The 17,206-nt window shown below is 33.8% G+C and overlaps 2 protein-coding genes across 2 annotated transcripts in view; one reads left to right on the top strand and one right to left on the bottom strand.

Annotated features, from left to right (window-relative positions):
- The first annotated feature begins 352 nt into the window (after nt 1-352).
- Nucleotides 353-14,220, top strand: LOC111047684 (venom protease). Its single transcript, XM_039421759.1, has 7 exons — nt 353-1,151; nt 4,757-4,936; nt 5,693-5,784; nt 6,404-6,507; nt 9,587-9,840; nt 10,994-11,151; nt 12,663-14,220. Exons 1-7 carry the CDS (start codon nt 1,061-1,063, stop codon nt 12,873-12,875), a joined length of 1,092 nt encoding a protein of 363 aa, XP_039277693.1. The 5' UTR covers nt 353-1,060; the 3' UTR covers nt 12,876-14,220.
- Nucleotides 14,221-15,434: 1,214 nt separating this feature from the next.
- The window catches only part of LOC111060452, a 47,566-nt gene continuing 45,794 nt past the window's right edge, over nt 15,435-17,206 (bottom strand). The window contains exon 17 of the mRNA XM_039420193.1: nt 15,435-15,767. Within this exon, the coding sequence (XP_039276127.1) occupies nt 15,540-15,767 (228 nt within the window). The 3' untranslated portion in view covers nt 15,435-15,539. The remainder of the gene's footprint in view (nt 15,768-17,206) is intronic.

The following is a 17,206-nucleotide window of genomic DNA, read 5'->3' on the forward strand; positions in this document are numbered from 1 at the left end:
ACCATCGTCTATTATCAATGGAAACTCTTGTAGGTACTATAAAATACTAGTGTCAAGTGTTTCCAGGTGCTCTGAAAGTTAGCGGTGGATTTGATTAAAATTTTTGCTGGATATGGCATATTGACATTTCCCTCGTAGATCAATTATTTAAATTCTTCTGTACTAGAGTCACCTTTGAATTCTCTGACAAACGCATTGACAATGGAAAGCTCTCCTAGAATTAATCATTATCAGTCGCCCGTTAGCTGGCTTTATTACATTGAATGCAATCGTGCATGCAATCAATAACTCAATTCATCTTGAATAATTATTTTCTTAGCCATTTCACTTCTATCAACTCGAGCTGCTGACCAGTTGACAGCAGTACTTAGCGATGATGTCATTCTGTCTACGATGACTGTGTCTATACTCAATAGAGACTGAATTCAAGCCTGATAGACTATTGTATGTTAATTTGTGAGAATTCATGATAAGAGTACTTGAAATGTTATAAATTTTGATTAGAACGAGTTTTGTTGTAACCTTTTAGAGTATCAATCGACATATCCCTTAGAAAAGAGATCTTTCGATTCCTCATATTCTTCAATTAGGCTCACTCCTTCAAATTCACATATAATAGAATTAAACTAACTGCTAAACAGAAGGTTAGCTATGATACGATACAAGTTGAGTTTCAAGCTATTGGGATTTAATTTGCTTGGTAAGATTCTGTAAAAATAGGTTGTGGAGGTGGAAAGGCAGTTGCGAATGGAACGCAAGAGAGAGAATTAAGAAGAAAATGGTGTGAAGCTGGAATGGTGGAGAATAGAGGGTGTGGTTATTACTTGTCTCATATTCGCTAAACGTGATCTAAACGTAAGATTATCCCTTCTCTGTTTTCTAGTCGTTTCCATTTGTTTCCCCCACCTCCTTTCCATCTTTTCTTCAGTTTCCCCCTGTTCCCCTGTTCGCGAAACGAGTGCTGACATCTTGTTGAACCGGTTGCCTCTCATTAGAGACTTTCTCATCTGTGTTGAACGAATCAAGGATTTTGGCGAGTTAGTGCTAATGATCGTGTGCCATGCTTTTGCATTGTTTTCTAGTTGTGTGCGTATTTGTCGGTTTGGCTTCAGTGGCGGTTGTGCAGGATAAGCACGAGCGACTTTACGAAAGTGAGTAGAGCAATAATTCATTACAATACTACAGCACCAGTGCATCACTGAGTGTACGTGAATGCGAATGCACACATTACCCACATGACGAAAATTAAATAATGTGTACAAAACAAACACACACACAAACTAATCAATATAATATAACTCACAATAAAGTGAGGCGACCAGGCTAACGTGGTGACGTGAACAATTTACAACTTTAAAGAGTTAATAATTTACGAGAGTTAGCCTATATTGTTCTGCTGTAAGTTGGTAATGGGATTTTTTCCTGAAAAATCTGATCAAATAAAACTCATTTTCCATTTTTACACAATATGAAACATGATAATATTAATATAATAAAAATGAAAATGAATGTAATAAAAATGAATATCAACTATTCAATGGAAATGAATCATATACCTTCGAAAAAAGAAACTATAAAATTATCAGTATTAAAATTAGAATAACTGGCCCATGAATAGTCGATTATTATAGAAACATTATTTTTCATTATTCCGAGATATTGTTAGATGACGGGTGAAATGAATTATCCCATTTTAATAAGATTTCGTAAAAACTTCACTATGAATGTTGTGACAAAACTTTGAAATGTATCTTTTGGTCAACTTTGGAAGATCGTGGATTTAAGAGAATAAAGGTGAATAAATGAATAGATCAATCGATAGATTGATTCATACATTAATTTCGTTTTGTTCAACCAAATTTGTTTTGAGGTAGCCTACTATTAACTCCACTCATTACTTTTATCATTTTGGAGAAAAATCTTCTATACAATGCTCCATTCATGGTTCTCATACTATCTATAGGTTGACCATCCTTCATAATATTATAAATTGATGCGATATGATATAAAAAATATCATAAATATTATGTTGTAAAATAAGTAGTTGAGATCAGTAATAAGTACTGAGATTTATTGTTATTAGGATAGCCTAGTGATTAAGCCATGCAATCACTTTGTCTTATCGTAGAAACTTGTTACTACCTTTGGAAATAATGGAATTTAGCATTACAAGAAGTAATCATGATCATTGAATGTGTCTTACAATGAATCTTAAGAACGTCCGCCTAGGAACTCCCATACGTCAGGAGTTAAAATTGAATTGCAAGTTTGGGATGAGTCGCTATAGAAATAGCTGCAAAGGAATTGGTGTCAACAGATGGAATCTAATAGAAGAAGTTGGGTGCAAATCTGCATCCTGGTAAACTCGATTATCCGATTCCTCGTCCAGACTTAGCCCTGTTGATGGAGAAGTTGGAAAAGGTTACGCCATTATAAAGCTTAGTTAATCTTTTTTTGGAAAGTTTCTACAAAATTATCACAAATTCTCAGCTGACAGAATATTTCAGGATTTTAGGGAATTAAAATAGAATTTGTTTATGGTGATTTATGGCGCTAGCGAGCTGAAATCTTCATATCGATCCGACCAGAACAGAACTTCGTACCCTATACACTAGACAAACTTGAGATCTTTGTTTAAAAAGTGAGATTGATTGAAAAATATTGTGAAAAAATCCGATTATCATTTCTGTGCTCACACATACTGTGCCTGAAAATTGATCATGTCACACTTGACAATTGATCAAATTTGTCATCTTAGATAAAATTAATAAACTCGTGAATTTATGCTGCAAATGATAAATGAAAGGTGCAGTGGTGAACTTTACACTTCACATAGATACTTCAAGAAACAAAACTGTAAAGTATCACTTAAAATAATATTTGTGCAACATTATTATTTTGCATCTCATGATCACACGATCAATGTGATGGAAATTTTCAAAATATGATAGATCTCTGATGATTGATTATTCACAAGCTTTCCTGGTGAATTATTGGCAAATCCAGATTAATTGCAATATATTTACAAACTTTCATTATTTCACTCAAATAACATTTAAGCTTATGTGAATGCTCAAGTTTCCTTGGGGTTATTTCTGAATACGTAAACTCCATTTGAAAATTAAGAAAAACAAAAAATATCATCCATAACTGTTATCCAAGCATACGGATTTGTTATTATCATTTTTTTTTAATTAGTCAAATCTCCTCGGTTACGTCCGATGATCGATTTCCGATGAGCGATTTTGGGGATTAGCAGTCCACTGAGCGATCCATTGTTCATAATAAAAATAAGGATAGGCAGAAGCCATGAATGGGAGAACTTGAGTGTCATTAATTATCAGGGACAGTGACGGAGGAAGGCCACATGCGTATGTGTATACTAGTAATACGATATTGATGATGATTGAATCAGTTCCCATAATAAGGAATCAGTTGTTAAGCAAAGATCTTCTGTCAGCTTCGAACAGTTCAAATAAATTCATCTTTATTATAGCCTATGTATAATATATATTTATAAATACAAATTTAAAATTCCAACAACTTCAAATCCAATCATCTGTATTTCGTCAAGTGAATGAGTAACACTACTGCAAATAGATAAATATAAAGTATCTCACAGATATCAAGAAGATTTAAAATCAATTTCACATATGAAGCAATCTACATCTACAAGCAATCACAAATTTTAAGTTTATGCCAATCTTTAATCATTATAGTTAGTATATAGAAGCAAAATAGCTCCCATATTATAACAGTTTCCATCAACAGAACTCAAAATCTACATTCAAACTTAGGGCGCTCAAATCACAAAAATTAATAATTGGTAAAATTTTCTAAGATTTTTTCATTTCGATAAATTGATAATACATAATCGAATTTTTTTTCTATCACCAGTAATAATACTCAAATCGAATTTTTAACAGTTTGTAAATATATTGTTCATTGGATACAATATTCTTAAAAAAAATTATTCCTTGTTATAGGAGGTGGTAGGTACTTGATCATCATCATCATCATCAATATCGCATTGCGAGTATACACATACGCTCGTGGCCTTCCTCCGTCACTGTCCCTTATGATTATGACACCCAAGTCCCCCCCCCATTCATAGCGTCTGCCTATCCTTATTGTTATTCTGAACAATGGATCGCTCAGTGGACTACTTTTTCCCTGACTGCTCATTGGACGACACCTCTTACGAGGATTCTCATCTCCTTTCATTATCATCTATGGAAGAAAACTTCCATAAAATAGAAGAGAGTGAATTATGGAAGTGCTAGACGTGAATAATAATTGATCATTACCTTTGTCTCATTTGAAGATTACCATAATTATATTCACAAGAAACGTTTTCCTACTTGGCAAGACAAGTCTTCAACCTAGAACAAAGTTCAACAAATAAATAAAATTAGAAATTCAACCTAGATCAAAATTCAAAATTATGACTTCAAGCATTCGGCAGGCAAAAGACACTCATGATCATTGAAGAATTCATCAGCAGATTCATGATTAGCTGGCCTACAACTCTATGTAAGCTGAAAAATTATGAACCAACTGCTAAACTCATATTTAGTGAACAGCGAATAATGATTTAGATTCTCATTATTATTGGGGTCTGCTGGATAGGAATAAGATTGGTGTTCAAGAGAATAATTTTCTGAAATTTTTGAGGTTGGAGGTTACTGTAACCAAAGCAGGCGATTCAAGAGATTGTTTTGTAGATTGCGAAATATTATGAATTCCGTTTTTACAGATGACCTATGTGATGATGGATCTATTTGCAAGAAGATTAAAGATTGTCCTGGTATAACAGATTTGATCCAACAAGGCCTTCGACCGAAGGTCTGTAGTTTTGCCAGCGATGAAAGTGTCGTCCTGTGTTGTCCGACAACAACTGTTGATTACAAGACTGATGAAACCATATCAGAAAAGAGTGAGTATTGTACACCCACTAATAGTGTGATTCTTGAGTTCAAGATCCTTTTTTCTAGTGTCATCACAAAAGACTGAGTTTTTCGTCTTCATCCATTAAAGAAATCTCTTTATACAACTGTTTTATATACAATCCTTATAAGAATACTAATACAATTTACACTATCCAAATACTTATATGATCGCAGCCACATCTAATTGATTTGGCTGTGATATGATCCATTCTAGTTTGTTGATATCAACGATTGTTACGTGTGTATTTTTTGCAATGAATTTAAAAAAATTCGAGACAGACTAATATTGTTAATAAAAGTGTCGACATAGGGAAGATTCATTACAAGTAGAATTCATTGTACTGGAAAAAGGTGTTCCTCACGGCGTCCGTTATAAGGACTGGACTACAGGGCACGTCAGATAAACGGGCCCCGCTGTCTTGACAACCATTTTCTAGGATATCTAGAGAGTTGTTATATTATTTCATCAAAGACAAGATCTTTTATAACACTGTACGACAAAGAAGTCAAAAGATTGCAGATAGAGTGTTCGACCCGTTTATATGATGTAGATAGTTCCAGTTCCCGACCATGATGCTCACATTTTTTCCAGTCCAATTTCATTTTAGTCATGAACTTCCACCATCGTCGATAATTTTATTATTCTAAACAATCGGGTTGTGGAAATTCATGGCAAATAATGGGCTACGTTACACAATATTTTCAAGTTGAATACTTTTAAATTATTGATTCTGTGTTTGCAGTGTGTAAAAAGTATACAAAAACCTTATGCCTCGGCTATGTACCCAATATTGTCGAGGGACAGCCTGTTGAGCCGAAAGAGCTCCCATTCATGGTGAGTAAATGCATTCTGATTACCGTGGAGTCTTGATATGATCCATAACATCTTGTTATAGAACGTAACAATTATTGTGCAGACGTCATTGTGGTTTAAAACCTCAATGCGGTTTTACACAATTGTAGAAATAATATTTTTCTAGGTGCCTTGCTATTTTAGAGCTATTTTAGAGCTAACTGTATTGTTATGAGATGATGGGATATGGAATTTTGTCTTGTTCCCTTTCGAAATAACTGTGAGAGGTAGTTCTAAATGTTAATTCATGTTCTATTTCCTTGCCTTTGTTTGAATCGAATTCGATTTCAAAGTAATTGATTTCAAAGTTAATGATCTTTTATTTGGGATCAATAATTTTATAACAATATTTGAGAGATCGATGAAAATTTCTACTACAACAGAATAATTGCGTTGGATCATTACATAACATCCACGCTACGGTCTTACCTTATCTAGGAAACTGAAGTACTGAAGTATTCTGTACTTTCAAATTTCAGTCCTTCTCCAGTTTGATGAGAATTTGATAACTATATATTATTATAATAAATATTTATGATTTTGTTATATTCAAAATATATCTATATTCTACTATATTTCTAATATATTATCAATTTCTTAGGCACTAATTGGATACGGTAGGACGACGATTGCATGGAAATGTGGAGGGTCCCTTATAAGCAAACGATACGTTTTGAGTGCAGCCCATTGCAACCATAATGGCGAGTGAGTACTTATAATTGATCATTCCATAACACTATTATTAATTTTTGAAAATTCGTTGCAAAAATGTATAATTTGAATGAACAAAATTCTTCTGCCAATACCAGGCGAGTTAATCATAGAAACAATATTATTTGGAGTATATGTTTAGGATGCAACGTGCAAAAACGTTCATCAAGTTTGAGAATATGAACTCCGGGGTCTCCCAGAGCATCTTTTCAACAATCAAAAATAGTCAATGCTGTGACAATTCGGGATTTAGGATGGTAAGGCTAACTATGATGATCTTCGGAAAATAGGCGTTAGGGGATGAGGACGCAAGGCTGCTGACAGAGAGGAGTGGAGAGGCATTCTAGAGGAGGCCAAGGCCCTGGATGGGCTGTAGCGACATAGAGAGAGTAATTGAGTGAGTAAGGAAGGCTAAACATGATAATGATAATATGATAATCACATGGTGAGTATTCTTAAAAGGTGCGTACAGATATACGCGCCGCGAACATGAGCAATTCACTTTTAATCAGCTGACTAAATCTGTACTTTTACAGAAACGGTAAGATACAGATATAAAAAGCTTGGTATCAGCTGATTAAAAGTGAACTGCTCATGTTCGCGGCGCGTATATCTGTACGCACCTTTAGACAAACAAAACATTACACCCTTCCTAAACTCAATTATTCAACCGACCTTCAAGTCAATTATTCCTATTTAAGATTATATACATTTCGGAAGTTTATTTTTGAGTTTAACGTTACACTGCTATTTCTGTCACCATGAGATTTAATTTCCACTCTTTTCCTGTTCCTGTTCCCTCCCTAGGTTTGCCATCACTCTTGGCTTTCCTCAAGCGCCCAAGGCAATTCTGTGAAGATCAACACTGAAAATAAATATGAAATTTTTAGTAGCTAACTCTTTCTCCTTGTTCAAGCTGAGGATTTATATTTCCGCCATGAACGTGTTAGTAAACTCTAACTTCACTGATTGCTTTATAATATATAATGCTTTATAATATATTGCTTTATTAATATATAAAACTATAATAGAGTGATATCCATTCCGTGTCAAAAATTCATTATTTGTTCATTGAAGCTCCACAGAATGCTTTTCATCTTAAAATATACTCAAATAGGGAGAAATATGAAGCATTATTCCAATGTGCTCAGACAGCTTACATTTTCATCGAATCCACAAAACAATCCAATGGGTTTTAATAAATTTTGAGAGTAGATTTCAATACTACATTTAATACTACTTTGTAAATGAAAGTTTATCACGTACAAAATTGACGGATTAACAACATTTGTAAAGGGCTGATTGAAGCCCATTAAGAGGCTCTGGGAGGAAAGTAGTGGAGTTTGAAGGAGGTAGGAGGAAAATATACTGATCTTGATGAGTTACTATGATTTAGGAAAACGTTGAGTTTTTATATCAAGGACAATCTGGGGACAATGGAAAAAATGAAGCAGCACTAAACATTTGGGGTCAAAATACCATTTAGGGCGGTTTGAAAGCTTTATAATGGACATTTCATGCCCAAGAGTAAACCTCTTCCAGCTCTCATCTTGATACAATTTATTAATAAGAGTATTAAAGAGGGTCATTTGTTTCGAGCGGCATCATTTTATGAAGAGGGCTTTGATATGCTGGTCCACTGGTATGACAAATGCCTCAACCTTCACGGCAATTATGTTGAAGATTAATCGACAGTGTAAGAGAAATTTAGTGAACAAATAATCTTTTTTATACATTCTTCTTTTATTTATGACCAATCGGCGGTTCAAAAAATCACCCTCCTATATATTTATAATAGAAGCTCACTGTTAAAATAATAACAGTCCCAGCCTGACATACTCAATACTAAAATCAGTTATTAAATTTCTTACCACATTCTTGAATGAGAAAAAGGTCTATTCCAGGAAAACTACTCCAAAATAGAATCATGAAAAGCCTTTTTTTGAGGTTTAGAGGTTAAAGCATCCATCGGAATCCAAATTAATTCTCAATTCAATCTTAACATCACTAAACAAACATATAAATGAAAAAACTAGAAGTAGGGGCCCAATCATTGTAATATTACAATCACAGATTGTCACAATCACTGTAATGTAACATGATAGGCTTTTAATTTTTGAGTTCGTTTCAAGCTATTTCAAGTGAAATGATTCGATCAGATTCCATGGGGAATGCCAAATCATCGAGATTCTACATTTCTTATTGTTTTAGGAATGCCACTTGGGTGCGTCTTGGTGAGTTACTATGATTTAGGAAAACGTTGACTTTTTATATAAAGGACAATCTGGGGACAATGGAAAAAATAAAGCAGCACTAAACATTTGGGGTCAAAATAGCATTTGGGGCAGTTTGAAAGCTTTATAATGGACATTTCATGCCCAAGAGTAAACCTCTTCTAGCTCTCCTCTTGATACAATTTATTAATAAGAGTATTAAAGAGGGTCATTTGTTTCGAGCGGCATCATTTTATGAAGAGGGCTTTGATATGCTGGTCCACTGGTATGACAAATGCCTCAACCTTCACGGCAATTATGTTGAAGATTAATCGACACTGTAAGAGAATTTTAGTTAACAAATAATCTTTTTTATACATTCTTCTTTTATTTATGACCAATCGGCGGTTGAGAAAAATCACCCTTCTATATAATATTTATAATAAAAGCTCACTGTAAGAATAATAACAGTCCCAGCCTGACATACTCAATAATAAAATCAGTTATTCAATTTCTTACCTCACTCTTGAATGAGAAAAAGGTCTATTCCAGGAAAACTACTCCAAAATGGAATCAAGAAAAGCATTTTTAGAGGTTGAAGACCTCATCCATCGGAATCCAAATTAATTCTCAATTCAATCTTTACATCACTAAACAAACATATAAATGAAAAAACTAGAAGTAGGCCCAATCATTGTAATATTACAATCACAAACTGTCAAACTGTCACAATCACTGTAATGTAACATGATAGGCTTTTAATTTTTGAGTTCGTTTCAAGCTATTTCAAGTGAAATGATTCGATCAGATTCCATGGGGAATGCCAAATCATCGAGATTCTAAATTTCTTATTGTTTTAGGAATGCCACTTGGGTGCGTCTTGGTGAACTTGATTGGAAATCTAACAGTGATGACGCGCGACCAAAGGATTACCAAATAGTTGCTTACATAGATCATCCTCAATACAATCCCAACGAAAACTATAACGACATAACACTGTACAGACTCGATAAGGACGTGGAATTCAACCTCTACATTCGGCCTATATGTATCAATATTGCGCCTCGTAATGAAACCAAAGCTGTGGCCGCAGGGTGGGGCAGAATTGGGGTAGGTAAGTAAAAACTATCAGCAAAACAGATCAAACTCTGTATTTCTTTATCTGAGAATCAAAACCAATGTGAATCAGAACTTAGTGCGGATTGACTTGCTGAGCAAGTTAGCTCTTGAACTGGACTTTAGTTCGTTAACAGGAAGGTCGAACAGCATCATACTTTTTATTAGTCTCTCGCTTCTCAACAAGGAAAATATCTTCAAACTGATTTAATAATGCAAAATGTATATCTATTCTCTCACTAGACAATTATATATCACATCGAGAACGTTTCATGGCGTCATGCATTGAAACAAATTAATGAGCATACACTTTTAGTAGAGACCAATTAAGCCATTGAGCCTTTAAGCCTATTTAGCTTCAAGACAATTTTTAGCAATATTGTTTACGATGTTTAGGTCACAGATTTTAACCTGTAGGCTAATGATGCCTCATTGCTTCAAAAGGAGACTCGAATTCAATGAAAAATCTTGTATCAATGGCGTACTTGGTTACGATTTCTCTGAAGATTATTCCTCAAATTTCAAATGAGCAACATATTTTCTTTTTTCAACGTATAGCTAAAAGAAGATGAGATTATACATCCGGTGAAATGGAAAGTAGATAGCAGCAGCTGTACTCAACTCTCTCTCTCTCTCTCTCTCTGAGGAAAATTGTTATGTTGAAGTTGGAAGAAACACTATTGTTGAACTAACTCATATTTTATCTCTTTATTGAATTAACTCCTTGTTGAACTGTGTTGTGTTCTGTATTCTACTAATACAGTATTCAACTAACTCTGCATTCTAGTCCGAGTACTGAGATTAAAAAAGAGTAGAAGCTTGATGGAGAGTAATAAAAGCGAGACAGTGATAAATCAATTCAATAAATCGTTTAATAGTCCAACATAATTATAAATAAAATATTATAACTCTGATCAATATGATAAAACTCTGTTAAAAAAACGTTTATCCTGGAAACTGCAACAATTATATGAATATTTCAGTAGGCGTGTGGCAATACAAACAAATATCTAATATGGAATTTTATATCTTCAGTACATTGTCACTGCTATTGCATATCCAATAGCAACCTTCATATTATTATTATCATCATCATCATAAGACAGATTATTATTAAATCATATTCCATGATAATGTTTGTTTTTTTTCAGTTGAGAGAGAAAGTTCGAAACTACTGAAAGTCGATCTAGATCTGTGGACACTGGATAAATGTTCGAATTTGAGCATCAATAATGTTCGATTACCAAAGAATCTGACAGACGATATGATGTGCGCCGGTACTATTGGAGGGGGGGCTGACACTTGTTCGGTGAGTCTGTTTCTCTTTCTCATTTCACGTGTTCGGGTGTCTTGTTTCTCTTTCTCTATCTCATGGCATGTGATCATTCTCTTCCTCTTTCTTATCTCACGTGATTATTCACTGTGCCTGCAAAATCAACATAAACAATGAATGAATGGAAGAGGAGAGAATAAGGAAAACGAGAATCATAATACGAAACAAGTCTTTAGATGTATTCAGTTTTTTCTACAGGAAAGGAGCAAACTTCTCTTCTATACTAGCATTGATTTGCTGGTATATATCTCTACTATTAATGTATAAATAAATAAATAAACATCAGATACTAGCATGGGACATTGGCATTGTATTAATTGAACATTAATTTGTCGTATTGTGGGTACGTGATATTGTTCAATGTCTTAATAATATAAATCATATTGTAGGCTGAATTGAGTTTTGTCGTATTGCATAATGATACCGGAATTGCATATTACATGCACACTAAAACACATATTTATAGATGAATATACTCACAAGTCTCACTAAAATATCAGAGGAAATTATAAAAATAGTTTTCATGGAAGATAAAATTATAGCCATTGTATTATTTTGTATTATGATTATCTGTATTTTGTATTATGAAAAGTATCTCATTCAAACCTTAGTATCATCCTACGATTGGTGGAGGACTTTGAAATAAGAACCTCTCTTGGTTGACGGATAGTTTTGTGTAAAACACAAAGAATACTTATGTATCGAAGTTCCTCATATTTTTTAGTTTTAGTATTGGAACAGTTGAAGTAGGCGTTTTCGTATTGGAAACACAAATTAGTTTTTAATTACTTTTCACATAGTACCGTTGATCATGTAATGAACATGATTGAATCAATATCACTATCAGTTCTTTTCACTCTTCACGATTGAAATCTTATTTCTCTTGCTGAGTTATGTGTAAGATGGAAACATTAGCATTGCGCTTGTAATTTGGCAATGAGAGGGGAGAGAACGCGAGAGATGAGCGCACCTACACTTTCAAACAGCCAGGAAGTGACTCTGCAGCTTATTATCAAAAGCAAGTAACCAGAACAGGCTTCGAACAGACACAGTTCCATAGTTCAAGGGGAGAAGCAGCAACACGGTGCTTATCTCAATCTCTACAATAAGCGCCGTATTAGTTGATACTTTTGAAAATTCTGCAAAATATGCTAATGGATATAACTTCTCTATTCTTGGGAAACATCTGCTTAATATTATATTATTTATTCATTTGACATATTTCTATACAAGAAAGATTATCAATGTACGATGTAGCATTCAAGAGAAGTTTTCCCTGTTTTCTACATTGATAGAATTTGCATCCGAAGATTTGTTCATAGAAATATAATAGTTGAATTGTTTGTTATTGAAGTTTTCCGGTTTATTCAATGATAGTTGAACATCGTGTGAGACCTGACTCCCCCCCCCCCACATATTGTTGTGTGTTGACATGTTATGACAAAGATGAATGTTTACATGATTTCATGATCATTTCGTATGTTCAGGGCGACTCGGGAGGACCCCTGTTCTATGCGCCGACGCAGGAGCAACAGGACAACGAGTGTTACCTGTTGTCGCAGATTGGTATCACTTCGTTCGGCACACAGTGTGGCCTGGAGCCTGCCATCTACACCAACGTCGTCGCCTACCATCAGTGGATCGAGAGCATTGTCTGGCCTGTCAACGGCACTTCTGATCTACTTATATGGGAAAATTGAGAAAACCCTAATAAAACCAAGCTGGATGCAATGTGATTCCACCAGATCTTTGCATAACTTTATTGAGTTTCTAAATTCCAGAGAGTTGAATCCAGAGTAGATTGTATGATGGAGGATGGTACTTTGGAGCTGTATAAAAACAGTGCTCTTTTTATAGTAGATATCAACTCCAAGGGACACGTTCCTTTGTTGTAAGAACTGGTATCCTAAGATGTACTGGACAGCTCGATATCTGTAGAGCACTAAATGAGCAATTCAATTGAAATACCTACTCTTAGTACCACAAAAGTTCCATTGAATAAGATTCAGAGCTATTCTAGGAATACAAGGATCAAGTGGATCAATAATTATTATCTGAGAATATATAAGTTTCAAAACTCAACAGAATATTTAAAATAGCTAATAATTCGATACTCTGGGGAGTGATAATTTGGATATTTTATGATTGCAGTTTGGATGACCCGTAATGTTAGTCAAATTCTGAAAGCTATTATCTATTCATATAATATGCTTGAAAATATAGAAAAATTGAGTTTTTATTTCGTGAGAAATATAGAGCTTATGTCTGGAATTATTCAGATCTTATTTATATATCTGGGTTATTCTAGGTAGGGGTGACCACCTCATCCAGGCCCCAATAAAACACAACCCAATTCCATGCAAAATTCAGCTCTCAACTTAAAAAAATCTTTACTCATAAACACTTCCGAACTTGATTTGTTTAGGAATCATCCTTCAAGTATTTCAATGATGATGTCTGCGTCTACCCTGCATATGAGCTCATATTGATGGAATGATTATTCATATAATTTCGATTTTTTGGTTGACACAATTTCCTAAATTGAGAATTCAGAGGCACATTTATACAAAACATACCTTTTGAACAATTAATTACGACATAGCAGTCAGGTATTTATATAAATAGAAGCTATTAGCTTCTACTTACATAGAATTTAATTAATAGAAATTAATAGCCTGACTGCTATGTCGTAATTAATTGTTCAAAAGTGATTATTTAACAAGCAGTTCGTAATGGAATCAAACATTGAAGAGAAAACATACCTGTTGAACTCCCGGTGGACCGGGTCAGAAGTAGAAAAGATCTGTGTTGATTCATAATGAATTGTTTTTCTGTCCTAATAACAAGTAACGGATAGAATTTGTAAATAATATTTATTTACTCACTATTTATTGGAGTTGTTTTGTAAGATTACTGGCTGGTCGCACAATGGTCAAGCAGAGATTGTTCACGAATCATATTCGTCAGTGCCATGTTGTTTCGAATCCTGATTGATGTTTGTGCAACAAGTCTTTGATGAAAATAAATGTATATTTTTGGAGAAACTATTTGTCACAAATCTTCTTGTAAACTATTCCTTCACCCGGTGTGAGAGTACGTATTCATGTAAAGGTGTGTACATACTTGATTACCACGAACACGCACACTTCACTTCTCATCAGCTGATGCTAAGCTCCTTTACAGATGCTATACAGATGCTTTATCTGTATTTGTACAGAAACAGTAGAATAGTAGAACCTAATATAATAAGCATCAGCTGATGGAAAGTGAAATGCGCGTGTTTGTGGCACATAAGTCTGTTTGCACCTTAACAGTGCATGATGTATGTGAATTGACTAGTCAATATAATATGCTAGCAAAGAGGATTCTGATTCTCTTTCATGCAACTCACAAAGAGGTTTCGTCTGTTTTGACTTATTACAAACCTCAATTCACAAAAAAAATTTTTACATTAATTGAGAAAAAAATTGATTGGATTGAGTGAAGTACTACTCATTCATTCCACTAGTAATCTCTGATAGAATAATTTCTCAAAATAATATGAAGTTTTTGCAAAAATCAAATACAGTTTTGACTTTTTCTGTGCAACTAAATTGAATACAGGTCCAATAATAGCCTCATAAAAAAAATCTTGTAGCCTCACAGCTTATCGGAAAACAGAGCTGTCAAACTCAGATCTAAGCTAAATGCTCGATGAATTGAAATCATTGTGCTGATGATAAATTACATATTTATTTAGCTCATTATATGATGGAGTTGAATGATTAATAATGTTCCTCGATCTCATGAAACCGTGATTTCTATATTTGCAGTTTTCATTGTTTTATTGTCAGTTGGAAATATCGAGTTGAATAATTCAATGCTTTTGTCAGAGTATTTATTAAATCGTCCATAAGTTGTCAGCATACAGCAGACCCTTCTGTTATTGGAATTTTTCTCACTAATAAATATACTAAATGATTATGTTAATATCATTTTCACTAATAAATATTACTAATAGATGATAGAATCGTCATTTTACAGGTCAATACTGACCTGTAAATTGACGTGGGCTACAAAATAATATCATCCAACAACTGATAATTCTCGTGAACTTGCAACTTGAATGCAAACTATAATTATTCATAGTAATAAGAATAATAGAAAAAAGTCATAATAGCATAGTAAAAAAATATTAACATTTAAGTCATTATAACTCATTCGTTGTATCAATCAAGTTGACTTGAAGTCATGCAAGAGCATGATGGAAAATCGTGAAATAATGAAAATCATCCTGATTCTTTTTTATTACATCTATTGAAACTTATACTAATCACAGATTGAAGAATAAATAATAATTATAAACGCTTTCCTCATTAGAGAAATCAATTATTCCAAATAATCTCAGTATAAGTTGAATTTTCCGGCCAAACAACGGACTCAATCCATGGTTGGAAGTATGTAAGATTCATGTAGACTCCTGGATATTCGGCTATTCCACATCTTTGACCTACAGCCAGCAATCCCAACTGCTTCTCCAAGTAGCATTGAGGTGAATTGTCAATAGGAATTGGAGTAATTGGACTGATCAGAATTCCTCCGTACCTTGCTTTCTGGAAAGATTTGAAATATCCATAATAGAAAAAATATCAAGCACTAAAATCAGGAAATATAATTATAATAATATGTATTTTTTGAAGTTTGATATAAGATCATGAATAGTAAAGGTGAGCATGATAAAAATTTATAAACAAGAACTAGATTTTTCAGTTTTAGCAACTCAATGAATGGATGACTATCATGAATTGGTAATGAAAGGATGATGATTCAAGTGAAAAATAATAGCCAGAAACATATTTTGGATTATTTATAGTATGGCTCCAATATTTAAATTTATATTAACGTTCACATCGTAGAACTTTAAAACACCTTCAAACATTAACGTCATCACTAACCGGATAAGAATGTATTGATTTTTCATATTATCTACAACTTCATTTTCAATGTTTTGGATTCATTTGTAATATGGGAAGATAATGGAATATTATGCATATGATGAGAACGGAGTGTTATGTTTCACATAGGATGAGAATGGAAGGTTATGCGGAAGACGAGAAGAGAAACGAGTCAAAACCTTATTCGTGTTAGAAATAATCCATAAGATGAAACAGTGATGATGACGTTTATAATACATCCAGTATTGCGCTTCATTCTACATCCATATCTAGAATTAGTTTCCTGAAAACTACTGACAAATGAGTCATAACTAGAGAAAACTCGACTTGGAAGTTACAGGAATTAAAGTGAATGAGAATTTGAATCAATAATGCTGTAGGCAGTAGGCTAGGAAATTGAATTTCAAAATTGTAGAGAGAATTTCTGGAGATAGTGAACCCTATGTGGATGAAGAATTATGAGTTGTGAATAGGTGGGTTAATTATTATAGGCGATTCTTGTGCAGACGTTGTGCACTACACAAACAGTAGGCTGCTTATTCACTTTGGCGCACAGAATTAGTCACCTCCAATCAGAAGTGTTTTATCCTGATCAATAAATAATAATAGAACCGGTTCAATAGTCCCAAACACATTTTCCTGCTTGGCCCCGGTTCTTCTTTGCAAAACAAGTTTTACTAAGCGTGAAATAGATTTACTGCCTGAAAACAATCATGATGAGGAAAATATGAGATGAATTCCACAGTTCATAGAGCTCCAAATAGATGGATATAAAAAAGGTTTTCAAAAATTATTTTGCTACGAGTAAGGAAATCAGTGGGATGAAATAAACCGAGTCTTATGTTATAAACAATGAAAGCTATCATACTCACTCTACAGTATTCAATGATATTAAGAGTTAATTCATAGTAGTATTTTTCCAATTCACAGCGATTTCTTACTACATCGTTCATAAGCCATAACGGAAAACAGGCTAATACCCTCATAAAATGGCTGGCATTTTATTGTACTCAGCTTTTGGCTTTTTTGACTGGTTTGGGAATTGGTCAATTAAATATTTATATGAACATTCAAGACCTTACCAAGGAATATGCTAT

The sequence above is a fragment of the Nilaparvata lugens genome, chromosome 2, assembly GCF_014356525.2.
Source record: "Nilaparvata lugens isolate BPH chromosome 2, ASM1435652v1, whole genome shotgun sequence".
In the NCBI taxonomy this organism is placed as follows: Eukaryota; Metazoa; Arthropoda; class Insecta; order Hemiptera; family Delphacidae; genus Nilaparvata; species Nilaparvata lugens.